The sequence below is a fragment of the Lissotriton helveticus genome, chromosome 5_1 (genome assembly GCF_964261635.1).
Source record: "Lissotriton helveticus chromosome 5_1, aLisHel1.1, whole genome shotgun sequence".
NCBI classification, from domain to species: domain Eukaryota; kingdom Metazoa; phylum Chordata; class Amphibia; order Caudata; family Salamandridae; genus Lissotriton; species Lissotriton helveticus.
In genome coordinates, this window is record NC_136065.1 from 1,558,797,615 (window position 1) to 1,558,811,083 (window position 13,469).

Here is a 13,469-nt window from a genome sequence, read left to right on the forward strand (position 1 = left end):
TTTTGGAACAGGTCCAATCCTGCAACAGCATCAATGCATTGGTTCTGTTCAAAGATGCACTGCTCAGCCAAGGAGATGCATCAGTACTGCGTGGGATGCGTCGCTCAGCAGAGGATGCATCGGTGCCACTGGGGAAGCACTTTAGTCCCTCTTCTAAGGGTCCAGGTCTGGGGTGGCACCACTGGGCAATGTAGGCTCACAGATGGCAAAGCCTAGGTGCAGAAGGAGTTTTGGTTGGAAGTCTTTTATGTCCCAGAGACTTCAGATGAGACCCAGAGCTCTTGGAGTCACTCTGGCTTGACCTGATCCAGGTCCAGTCCCCTCATCCAGGCAGGAGGGCAGCAAGCTGTAGATCGGCACTGAAAATCAGGAGTTCCACAAAACAGCAGGCCAGCAGAGTGGAAATCCTTTCAGTAGCACAGAAGTCCTTCTTCCTGGCAGAGTCTTCACAAGTCCAGAAGTGCACTGACGTTGTGGTGTCGGAGGCTCAGTACTTCTACCCAGTTGGGCCTTTAAAGTGGGGGAGACTCCAAAGACAGGGCTTTGAAGTACACAGAGGTCCTGCCTTTCCTGCCCTGGCTCCAGACTCGCTGCATGGGGCTATGCAACCCTTTGTGTTGGAACAGGACACAGCCTATTCAGATATAAGTGAGGCTGGGTCCAGCTCCCCCCTCCCATCCTGCCAGGATGGCCCATCAAGTCACACCTAAGCTCCCATTGGGTGTGACTGTGCAGGGAGAATACACAAAGTCCAACTGTCACCCACCCCAGACATATGATCAGAGATAGGCAGCAGGCCCCAATTGGTTAAAGTAAGAAAACGCCAACTTTTCCACATGTTGCATTTTTAGAATTGCATTTTAAAATCTGACTTCCCCATCAGTTTGGATTTCAAATTGTGATTCCAGAGACACCAAACTTGAATCAGTTATATCTTACCATTTGGGAATCACTCCTATAAATTTTAATAAGCTAATACCAAATTATCCTATGTGAGATATAGATCTCGCACTAGTGAAAAACAACTTTGAGAGTTTTTCACTACCATGCATACATCCTGCTTTTTAAATACAGTGCACCCTGCCCTCTGGTTTGTGTAGGTTCTACCTTAGAGGTGGCTTGTATGTATAGAAAAGGGAAGGTTTGGGCCTGGCAAAAGGTTTATTTTGCCAGGTCGACATGGCAGTGTAAACTGCACACACAGGCCCTGCAGTGGAAGGCCTGAGACATGGTTTACGGGCTACTTAAGTGGGTGGCATATTCAGTGCTGCAGGCCCACTAGTAGCATTTGATTTACAGGCCCTGGGTGAGAGATTACCACTTTACTAGAAACTTACAAGTAAATTAAATATGGCAATTGGGGATTGTTGGAAAACGAGGTATTAGTAGTTGGGCCTGCACAAATAATGGGTCTACATTTGTCCTTCACTGGGAACCACACACCCCATTGTAGCGCTCGACTCGGAGTGTAGCATTGCAGAGTAGTCCAAATCTTACTCAAGGGAGGCGGTGTGGGCTAGAAGCACCATTCACCTGTACGCAGAAATTACACTCAATATTTGATTGTCCAATCTGTGCTTTTCTTTATAAAAAGGAAAAGTACATTTCTTACTCCCTCACATTACTCAATACTGTGCCTCAATTTACAAATATACATAAGCTGATGGAATTACTTCTTGACACTGATTAAAAATTCCCAACCCTCCCACAGGAGTGGGTATGGTACCACCACTCACATGTATGAACATCATCTTGCCCCCAAATGCCACTGGTTGACCATAATATGGAGTGAGGGCCCTTACCACTGGCACCACCCCAGTGGCTGCCCACCCCATTATTTCAACAAGAATTTATAATGGTAACACCTGCCTTAGTGACATATAACCATGACTGAGAGTACCTCAGACTGACCATACAATATAAACGCTTAAATCCCACTGGCTGACAGTCTGCCTGTTCAACTAATGCAGTAGCAAGAATACACGTCTAAGCATAACTTGGAATGAGGGGTAATTATCATATCTGGCAACATGTACAATACAAGGCAATCACAGCCCCTAAAGGCATCTCTTTTAGAATCACAAAGCCATGCAATTATAACCCAGCACCCTGGCAAGGATGCTGCAACATATTTCCAATTCACCTTTAACATCACATATAGTGACTTCTAATCTCAAAATGACCACTTTTACGTAAATGCAGCTCCTGTATTTACCAGTTTCTGTCCCTAAAAAGTGACCCTCCATAAATTCTTAATCCTTGTCCTTAGGAAATAGGTCCTTCCACACTGTAGAACAAAAGTTCCAGCATCATGCAGGCTTTAAAACATGGTTGAACCCTTGAGGGGTTATTTCTTTACAGTCCCAAGAGACTTGGGGGGGGGGAGGGACTTTTCAATTCTGTGCCTGGGGAGTCTGCACTTCTCTTGCAGCTCCCCTGCACCTTTGCATCCCAATAGTGGTAACCCCATCTCCCTGAAGTCCACCACATGCCGAAAATGAGCAGTTTTCCTCAAAGGCATGACCGTGCACCGCAGGGCATTATGGGGTGCTTCCTCTAAAGTGCGCATATCTGAGCAGTGACTTTCCTGCTGCTCTGGGGAGAGCCGCGCTGCTGGACTGGTGACCTTGTGCTGCATTCCTCTCGTCCTTGGGAGCCCAGTCCCCTCTGGGCACCCCGCGTGCAGGTAAGTTCGAGAACAGCTCAGAGAGCCCACCCGTGGCAGCTCTCACCGGCTCCCGACCTGGCCAGGACTCTTGTGTGCTGCAGTGGGAGCCGGACCTTCATTCTGGTCTGCCCACTTCTGCAGGCAGACAAGTAATGCGGCCGGCCAGGTGGGGTCTCGGGGAGTGTGACAGCACTCCCCAACTTCCTAGTCGTCAGGACCCAGGGATGGGGTCCTGGGCCCCTTGCACACGTTTTCATGGGGGGCGCAACTGCGCTCCCTGGCTTGACTTCGTAGGGGTGCAGGGATGGGGTCCTGGGTCCTGTATGCATTTTCAGGGGGTGCGACGGCACGTCCTGACTTATACTTCTTCTGGGGCAGACCCCAGGAACTGACCCACCCCAGGGGCGAATCGGAGTCCGGGGGCGGAGCACCATGCTTTTCGCCGTTGGCCCGGGAAAAAAAAGTCAAAGGTCGCTGGGGGGCCTATCTCTGCTCCCGGTGGACCAATTTAATTGATCTTTGTGTCTTTTCGCTCCTGGTGGCCAGCCCTAGCCCAAGAGAGAGCTCCACTTCCTGTCAAAGCCCTTTTAAGAGAAAAATGGAAGGGGCTGGCAGGAAGGCACTGCTTCCCTGCCCTGCAGTAACACATCTCCTCTCTGCCCCTGATCCCTCCTTCCTGCATAGGCATCTGGGTAACTTCTCGATGGTGTTGTCCAGGGGTCTCATGCCACATGGTCTCTGAAAAGCACCTGGGTTGGGCACAACAGGAATCTCCCCCGCCCAGCCCTTACACGGGTGCTAACACTTGCACACGTGTCCACATGTAACCAGTCCGGTGCCCCTTACCCTGGCTGCAGTGCAGCGGCCTTATCTCACAAGGTGGACACCGGTGGAAACCACATGCAGTCCATTTTATTATGAGCTTACCGTGGGTTAGTCCCAGCTTATGAGGCTCTCCCACGGCAAAAGCTCAGAAATCAGGAGTTCAAAAAGCAAAAAATCCGTCCGGCTCAGAGGGTTAGAACCACCTTCTCACAGGGATGAACCAATATTATCATATTTAGGATAGAGCACAAGCACCTTAGCACTGGTTATCAGTGGTAAAGTGTGCAGAGTACTAATACTAGCAAAAACAAGGTCAGAAAAAGTGGAGGAGGAAAGCAAAGCGGTGGGTGGAAGACCACCCCAAGTCTGTCATGTCTAACAATCTTTATCAATCTGTATTTAATTTGAATAAAACAGTAGTCTTTAACTGCCCATCCCTGAGATGTCAAATGCCACTTTCCTCTGCTTTTTTTTTAGGTTGGGAGGTGTACAAACATTATGTTCACCCTCAAACATTTTAGGAATAAAAACACAAGATTAGTTCTTTTTGATGCATATTTTGTTTTTTTATTTGATTAGACACCAGTTCCCCTTTTTGTTGCTTACTTTGCCCTTGTTAATTGTTAGGAGAAAGTGTGGCATTCTCACCTGGATGTGAGGTTTCTCTGAGAGGAGAAGTAGCTCCGTAAACCAACGCTGATGAGGCCACGTTCAAGTAGTTCTAACTGAGCAGGGCTCAGTGGATACTCCCTAGCACACGTGCGGTTAAACATTTGTGGTACTGGAGCTTCTCACAGTAGTGTTCTAAAGGGCAAAGCAGCCCGATTGGCAGAAACCTAAGTTTGGTCTCTCTTTTTTTTTTTTTTTAATAGACTATGATCCGTTTCAAAATTGAAAGGCATAGGGCCTTCATATTCGATGTTTAACATTACATTGCTCTTATAAGGTACCTAGGGACACCCATCTCGTCAACGTGGAAGCAGGTGAATCTATGAAAGTTTCCAATACTGGAGAGCTACAGTTACAGTAACTTATTTTCTTCATTTGGGAAGTGGTGTACTGGATACAGTTGGTGGGGCTAGCTGAGTGTGTTTTGATACATCAGTGTGCATTGTGATCTGTTTGGGAAATGCTTGGTGTTAGGTCTGAGTACTTGTGATGGGGTTTGCTTTGTAGGGCGTATTAATGTCTGTGTGCATGTATGGTCTGCTGAATATAGGGTTGTGTTGGCAGTGGAAGTTGGCATTGTGTGATGTAATAGACTTGGAATGTGGTGGGTTTTAAGTGGTCTGGTGCTCTGGACCGTGCAAGATGAGGGCTATGTTTTATGTGGGACTGTCCTCTGTATAGGAATTCCCAATCTCGGTAGATTGTGAAAGTCGTAGCTTTCAAAAGCCCCCACGATATGTGAAGACTTGAACCAATCATGAGTTTTTGGTAAACACCATTTTGTATTAAGAGATTTTTGGACACATATGTAAAAATACGCTTCAATTCCCAAAAGTTGTCTTTGACTAAAAACTCAGGGTTTGGCTGATGATGTCTTTCATCACAAGAGCAAAAACAACAGTTGATGGACAGAATGCAGAACAATGTCATACATTCACCCCAGTACATTAATCCGGGCCTAAATCCATCGTTTTTTTGCTCACCATGCCATTCCAGTTTGAACCCAGCCATATGCAAATCATCCTTGACGCTGTGCCCCATGGGAACAGTCCAGCCCGAACTGCCAAGCCAGGTCCTCCCTGGACTGGAAACAAGCACCCAAGGACCGGTTTCGGGCTTTCAGCCCTCATCAGCCTGGATCGCTTGATTCCAGTGGCATGGAGAGCACGGGACTCACGTCTGATCATACCCGTCCCACTCGGGGTGACAAATGCAAAAACAACAGTTGATGGACAGAATGTAGAACAATGTCATACATTCACCCCTGTACAGACATCCAGGCCTACATCCATCGTTTTTTTGCTCACCATGCATTCCAGTTTGAACCCAGCCATATGCAAATCAGTCTTGACGCTGTGCCCCATAGGAACAGTCCAGCCCGAACTGCCAAGCCAGGTCCTCCCTGGACTGGAAACAAGCATCCAAGGACCGGTTTCGGGCTTTCAGCCCTCATCAGCCTGGATAGCTTGATTCCAGTGGCATGGAGAGTACAGGACTCACATCTGAGCATACCCGTCCCACTCGGGGTGACAAAAGCAAAAACAACAGGGGTGAATGTTTTGGGATTGTTCAACATTCCGTCCATCATATTGTGTGTTTCATCACAAGAGGCAGCTGAAAACCCTAGGGCTTGGCCTTGTGACCAACCAGCTTGTAATACCCAGACAATATTTCACAATGACCAAGAGATATGCAAGCAATCTCCAGGAGAGTTAGTTAAGAGTACTTGCACTTTACAGGTATTCATTGTTGAGCTAATGAAAATATTCTTAATTTGCTCATCGGGTAGTCAAAGATCCTAGTACTACTGGGATCTTTGGATGTAGCAGATGGGAGTTTAGTTAAGCATTGTGTGTGGTAAGTGTGGCTTGCATTATGAATGAGTTGTGTTTAGTTTGAAATGTTCTTGGAGTACTGAGTAAGGAGTATACGTGGCTGTATGTGGTATGCTAGGTGCAGGGGCTTTATCAAATGGGTTTGTATGACAGTTTGGTAGGTTTACTATGAGTAATTGTTGTGCTGGTTGTCTTTAGAATAAAGTATATTAAAAAATCTATGTTATGTGTTATTGTACCGTGCTTAAATCCCATGTGTATGGCTTATTAGCGCTTTAAGAATTTAAGTGTGGTGCCCTGTGGTGCTTGATGGCCAGAGTCAAAGTGTTCTACTGACATTGTGTTTGGTTGTTTCATATTGTTCAGAGGTCAGATCTACCTGATAATCTAATGAGTTTACTTGAAATAAACCAACACTACAAGTCACAAAATGCACTAATATGATAAATGAAAACCTTGGCCTTGATATGGTTATGAGGTATCCTGAGTTATGTTAAACTTAAGTTAGCTGGTGTGCAAAAAATAACCCAGCTGCTATGGAGTGGCATTTCTTAACCTGATGTGTGTTTGCCATATATACTCTGTAATTCTGACTTTCTGTGTACTACTCCAAGTGGGATTGCTGCTTTTTCTTCCATGTTCTTCATTTGCTTTTTATCTATACTCTCTCTGTTCACCCTATCCTCCTTCTTGAAGCTGTTTGTCTACTCGCCCATTGTTTTTTAGTTACTTTCTCAACTGCCTCATTTCTCCTGCTCTTTTTTCTTTTTTTTTGTTCTTTTGCTTGTTTCTCTGATTTTCATTTTCTCTGTTCCACTCCACTAGTCCCTTAGCTCTTTTTTCTCCTGTTCTTCCCGCTGCCCCTGCACTCTCCTGAATAACCTTTTTGTTCGTCTATTCCTCCTTTTCACCATCTTTTACACTTTTTCATTGTCATTCTTTATCTTTCATTTCTTTCTTCTTCCATGTTGTCACTATTTTCCTTTTCATCTCCCTTTCTCTCTCACCTTTTCGTTTCTTCTCCCACTTCAACCTCTTTCACCTTCGCTCTCCTTTATCATTTAGTTTTTTTAAATGTTGTCTCTCTCCCTACCCCCTCTTATTCTCACTCTCTGGCTTAGGTTTCTTCCTTTTCAATCTTATTTTCTACTTCGCATTTTATTTCCTTCTCTGTTTTGTCTTTCTACCACCTTTCCATCTTTCTGCATCTGTCACCTTCTCATGCCTCATATCCTCTCTCCTACCTTTTCAGTGCCCCCTTATCCTTTACCTCATTCAATTAATGTACTTCCTCTTTCTTCTTAACAATCTTTTACCTCCCTACAGAGACTCCTAATTTTCTGCCTTACTCTCTACCTCAGGATATGGGTCCTCCTCGACCTCCCCTCCCTAAAGCCTACGCTCCCCTGGAGTCACCTCCGAACGTCCCTGCACCCCCGCGGGACAGTCTCTTCCGGCTTTGGCCACACTCTAGCACCCCCTCCTGGCAGCACAGTGGAGAGTCAAAAAGGGGACAGGTATCGAAAGCAGTTCGGCTCTGCAGCAACTTGGGAGGTCTCCCTGCAGTATCCCTTTCAGGGCATGAAATAGTCCTTTCAGTTAAACCACAGTACCTGGAGGCACAGCACTCCATTCCTAACCAATGGGGAGGACTGGTCATTGAACGGTTGTGATTGTAGGGAACTGTGATATCAAATTCCTAAGTTTTAATTCCCCTACTTGAGTCCTCTAGTGGGATATGGGCAGGAAGGAAATTTGGCAGGAAGTACTGAGAGAATCATGGAGGGCAAACATGCAAACTAGAGCATCTCAGGTGAACACTGGGTGGGTCACAAAAACATACGAGTAAATTGGAAGTTCCAGGTGAGCAGGTAGTAATGTGAAACGGATACTGCAGCTTCATCCACCCTGATCACGAGCTAGTGGGGTCTGAGAATGCAACAAAAACATGGACAAAGGCCACATTGAAGAGAAGCCACCACTATCTATCTACATATGGTTGACTTTGCAAATGCAATTACCCAACAAAGTGCCCATGCTCTACTCTACCTTAGTCGGACTTGCATAATACTGACCTTGAATCAACAATTACCATCACTCTCCCCACATCCAGTGACAGAGTCCAGCAAATGTGATCTGTCCATTTTCAAGCTCCCATTGCAATGCTCTTACCCACTCCACCCATTGCTCTACTCTCGACTTAACAACACTATCCCAGGGCTTTACTTACTTTAATCACAAACTCGCAGTCCACTTCATACTCCATCTTAGGTAGCAAGAGAATATTTTTGGGATCAGTCATAGGTGAGATTTACTCATTTCATGTTACTGATTCCAGTTGTTCTGCTGCTTACTAATCACAACTGCCAAGTGTTCTTCTTTCAACCAATCATAGATGCCCAAAATTGTGCCCATACTTAATCATATTGCCTTGTCTTTTTGCCCAATCGCAAGTGTCCATAGCCATGTTCTCATTAATTTGCAGATGTTCACAGTTCTTTAATTATGCAGTTGAAGGGATCTGTAACTTGGCCAATACTCACGCACAGGAGGAGAAAGTTTTGTCTATCCAGTTGTCTGTGCCTCTAGCTGTGGCACCTGCCTAAGTACATCATGGGTGCTCATAGGTCTTGGATTTTCCAGTTGCTAATGGCCCGCTGTTCTGCAACTGTCTAGTTCTGTCCTTATCCAAACATAGGTGCTGAAGACCGTGCATATAAATAAGGACTGCTAGTTGCACCCCTGTCCTGTTCAACCATAAGCTCAGGTTTCCAAGGCTCTGTCCTTGCTTCATCATAAATACACTTACCTTGATCTCGACAATTTCAGAGATCTCAGGCTCTAACCTCGTTCAAATGCTGATGTTTAGAATTTAACAACAGAACCAGTCACATATGTTTAGTGGCCTAACCTTGCCTAATCACGTATAAAACTCACTGCATGTACAATCTGGCAGGTGCCTAAGATTCTGCCATCACCCAATCACTGGTATCTAGGACTTCGCCTAGTAATATAAAGATCCCAATTCTTTCCTTCTGTTCTAATGGCAGATACCAAAGTATCTACAAACTTGATGGCTGCTGTCCATAAAGAGGAACTTGTGTAATATAATGTGCCAAAGTCTCTGCTTTTGCCCAATGCAGGTCTCCTTAACTCTTCCATTTCCCAGTGATAGCTACCCAAGCCTGTTGTCCTGCTAAAACAGATTTCCTATGACCCACTATCCTTTCTATGTGTATGTGTGTATACTCCTGCTATCGCACACCCTATATGACTCTCTGTATCCGGTTACAGTGTCCTTTCTGTGTCTTTGTATTTTCTCACCGATCACACTCGCTGGGATGCTCAACAATCGCCCTGGCTAGGCACACAGTCACGTACCGTGTATCACATTTATTTTTAAATAAATAATCGGTTTAGAGATTCCACTCCTTCTGTAGCGGCACTCCAAGAGGACAACAAATACTGTGGGAGAACCATCTGTTTATAAAAAAAAAAAAAATCAGCGTGCTGAGAATCTGTCTGATTAGGACTTTTAGCCATGGTGTTAAGAAGCTATCCGTGGGTTCTGAAAAATTCCCTTTTAATTCCGGCCTCACTGTTTTGGCCAATCATGTGATGATTGGTGAATTAATGTATCTCCTTATGCCTCACTTTCATTATGTGTCGAAACCTGGAGCAATTTTAAAGCTACACCTAAAACTCATATTCTTTATAGGCACTACACATATACACATTGTTATTACAGTAGCTATCAGAAACTTCCATGTCTACAAGAGACCATGGTTCTTGGTCTGTGATTTCCCATAGCAAATGCTTCGTATCAACTCCCAGGATGCACAGATTTGGTAAATTAATGCCTGTGGGACATGTTATTTATCTGATATTATCACTGTGTGCTATCTTGGCACCAGCAGATCTTCTGTTTTATAACATGAATAGTTCATAGATTCAGCAGCACAGCCATTTGATTACAACTATCCTGGGCACTTTCACACATATGGAATGATCCGTTTCCTTGAGTTGAGTTTGTCGGAGAGCACTGAGCATGTTTTGGCCAAACACTGTGCACTTCCTTGGTAACGCCCTCCACTGTTTTCTGATGTGAAACCCAGTCCGTGCATTTCCCACTAGGAAGTAGTGTGCTGTTCATGTCATGGTTGCAGTCCTCCTCGCCACCCCACTGGCTCGTTGGTCTACCCAGTTATGTGATGTATGTGTCCGTGTTGTATTGTGGTGTTTTTTGTGTTGCATCTCGATCCCATCCTGGGTCCCTCTCTGTTGGTCATAGGAATGGCGATAGGAAGACTAACTAGCCTGTAGAAAAATCTGTAGGTTTCCCTGTAGGTTGGTGCCTGTTATAACCAGATAGAACTTGAGCAGATTCACCCACTGGTCAGACTCTGCATGGTCCTTTTGCTTATAAGAAGCACCAGCATGCTGGGATTTCTCCTGCTTTCCGAGCAATCCACTTGTCTCCATTGACCAGTTGGCTGTCCATCTATTCTTTGCTTTGAGCACTGAGTTCCTACAAAGTCCTTGTGCCAAACACGTCTTTTGAATAGATTGGTTGCATATTATTCTCAGATCTGGTTGCCTCATCTTTCTGAAGTCTTGAAATTACTTTTCACCATACCGAACCAGGAGTTTGTATTGCTTGGAAACCTCTTCAACAAGACTAGGACTATAATGCTTATTTCCATAATTTATGTGTTCTGTAAATCAATCTGTAATTGTGTCCATTCATCTGCATCATCTGGAGACTGACCACCCTTGTTCTATTCTTTTGGGGTACTCACTGCCACTGAATTCAAAACCTCCCCTCTCAGTTTCTATCTTTGTCTTTCCCAACAACAGCTGAATCTGAATTTAGATACCCAGAAGAAGGATTTCCAGTTGATGTCCACAGCGATTGCTCCAGGGGATCTGGGACCTTCACAGCATCGCCAGGAACCAGAGACTGATACCCAACCTGGCATCAACAAAGGTACCTGGAGAGCAGACAACATAGGGATCATGTGCTACAGTGGCTTAGATATTACAGCATGAATATACAAGTCAGGAAGGCAGCTCTAGTTGGCCAGACAAGTTTAACACATTTTATTTACTGCATCTTCAACTATGTTTTGATACCCTCCGCACTACAGAGCAAAGGTGTTGTTTCACACTCAGTGCACAAGATGTGATCTATAACAGTTAGTGCAAATGGAAAATACTACTTACCAGTAACAAACCGTTTCCAATCTGTAATGTTGTTGATTCATTAGTGACTTTTATTGGGAATATGTGAGCACACGTACACCCATGCATTGTTTGTAAACAAATGGAGCAGTCCTCTAGTTCGATTGACCCTTCCATGAATATTTACAAGATGTTTTAAATATATTTGTACATGCAGGAGCAGCACCATGCCTGACACTTGACAAGTGTGTAAACCACTGAGAAAAGATCTGGAACATGTTTAACTGACTCTGGACGTTGAGGTTCCAGACCTTGTCTCAGTAACACATGCACATGGAAATATTCTTGGATAGGGATCAAATGTAACACATGCACACGGAAATATACATGGATGTGGATAAAAAGTAACACGTGCACATAAAAACATGCTTGGATGGGGATAAAATACATTAACTGTATTTTAGTCTGTATTCCTGTTTCATTGTGAGTCTGCAATAGTCATTCAAAACACTGAAACAAACACTTTGAAGAAAACATGTTACAGGTGTCCAAGCTCTACAATAGCAGAAGAGCAAACAGCATGGGAATCTACAACACTGCATGGCACATCAATTGTTACAGTGGAGAGAACATTCTTACCATCTAGCGGTTGGTTCAGCAACTTTGAGTGATTCATGAAAAATGTTTGTGGCAAAGATTGGCATGATGGATGATGTGTTGAACGAGTCTCACGTAGCACAGAATACTAGTATACTGTTTGTGTCTCCTAGTGGTGAAGCAATAGTGCCAAATTACTGAGTGCATCTCAGGGTCCCCCAGGAATGTTACTTTGTGAGCCATCTATTCCCTACAACATACATTTGATTAAAATCTCTTGGTATTTCAGGTAATTTACAGGTAATGTATGAGCATCCTATAGGAGATAAAGGAATGAACAGCTGTGTTGTTGGTACCTCATAACGGCACAGGGTCAAGACTGATTTGCATATGGCCATGTCTGAACTGGGGTGGCTTGGTGAGCAAAATAACGATGGATTAAACCCAGATCTGTGACTGGGGGTGAATGTTTTGCCATTGTGCAGCATTCCGTCCATCATCTTGTGTGTTTTGCTGTTCACCTCATAACGTGCCATTTGTCTGATACTCATTTCTTTCTCTTTTCCAAGTTGGCATTGTTCCCCCTAGAGCCAAGCTGCCCAGCGAGGAAAACAACACCGGCAAACCGTTTGTGGTCAGGAGGGGTTCGAATAAAGGGCCTAATGGGCTTAGCTCTCGAGTAAGTACCAGTTCTGGGAAAAACTAAACCATCATGGCTGGCAACTTAAGCAAGAGAAAATGTTAGCTGGTGGGCTCATGAGGAAGAAGAAACATGCTAGTGCATGTCCCTTCCCCAGGCACTCTGGGTAGAGGCCAGTTTTATTTTGCTTCATGGAAGTAATGGCTAATTCACTAGTTCAAATGTCTCTATACTACTCCATTGTTCTGCAATTGTTTAATATATCTGACCTTCACACTACCTGCTCCCTTATTATTGTAAATATTAAACCAATAGCGGTTGCTTAAAACTACAGCTTCTGCCATATGGCACTGAAACGTTCTCTTTGCTCTCATCCTTGTATTTTGTCTTTTTCTCTCCCATATATTACACACTTTCTTCTCTCTTGTCCCGTCTCACTTCTTGCCCATTGACTGCCTCACCTCCTCTTCTAATTACCTGGATAGATTGTAACCATGTGCTCTGTTTCCAGGAGAGACCTAAAAGTGCTGTGTTCTCCAATGAAATGAAAGCAAAAATGAGCGTGGAGGAGCAGATTGACAGAATGAAGCGCCACCAGAGCGGTTCCATGAAAGAGAAGAGACGAAGCCTTCAGCTGCCAGCCAACCAGGGTGACAGTGCTGGTTCTAAACCTGCTGCTGCCTACCGAGTGGTGAGCATCTTGTGATGAATAGTCTATTGTCTCTTTGTTTTAGATCTTTGGCTGCTGTAGGTTCACTTGGAGAATATCTCACAGTGCTGTCCAGAAGGAATACCAGACCAGGGTGGTGCTGCTTCATAAAGCCATGCAAAGGACATTTCTCCCTACAATTCCCAACAGGAATCCTAATCTTACTGTGCACATGGTTTAGTGACTAATGTTCGGACTGTTGTGGAATCCAGGTTTTGACACAGTTGTCAAAGCCTACATGCCTCATAGATCGCACATTCTCAGATTCAGAACAGACCTTGGCCACCCCTCTGCCAAGACTAGGAACCACAGACACTGCCATCTTCTGCCTAAAGCCTATTGTCA

General features: G+C 44.7%; 1 protein-coding gene across 9 annotated transcripts in view; it reads left to right on the forward strand.

Moving 5' to 3' along the window:
- The window catches only part of PLEKHA6 (pleckstrin homology domain containing A6), a 687,077-nt gene that overhangs the window by 645,907 nt on the left and 27,701 nt on the right, over positions 1–13,469 (forward strand). For all 9 annotated transcript variants that reach the window (XM_078644647.1, XM_078644649.1, XM_078644650.1 and 6 more), the window contains 3 exons: positions 10,855–10,984; positions 12,345–12,454; positions 12,927–13,106. In XM_078644647.1, the coding sequence (XP_078500773.1) occupies positions 10,855–10,984; positions 12,345–12,454; positions 12,927–13,106 (420 nt within the window). The remainder of the gene's footprint in view (positions 1–10,854; positions 10,985–12,344; positions 12,455–12,926; positions 13,107–13,469) is intronic.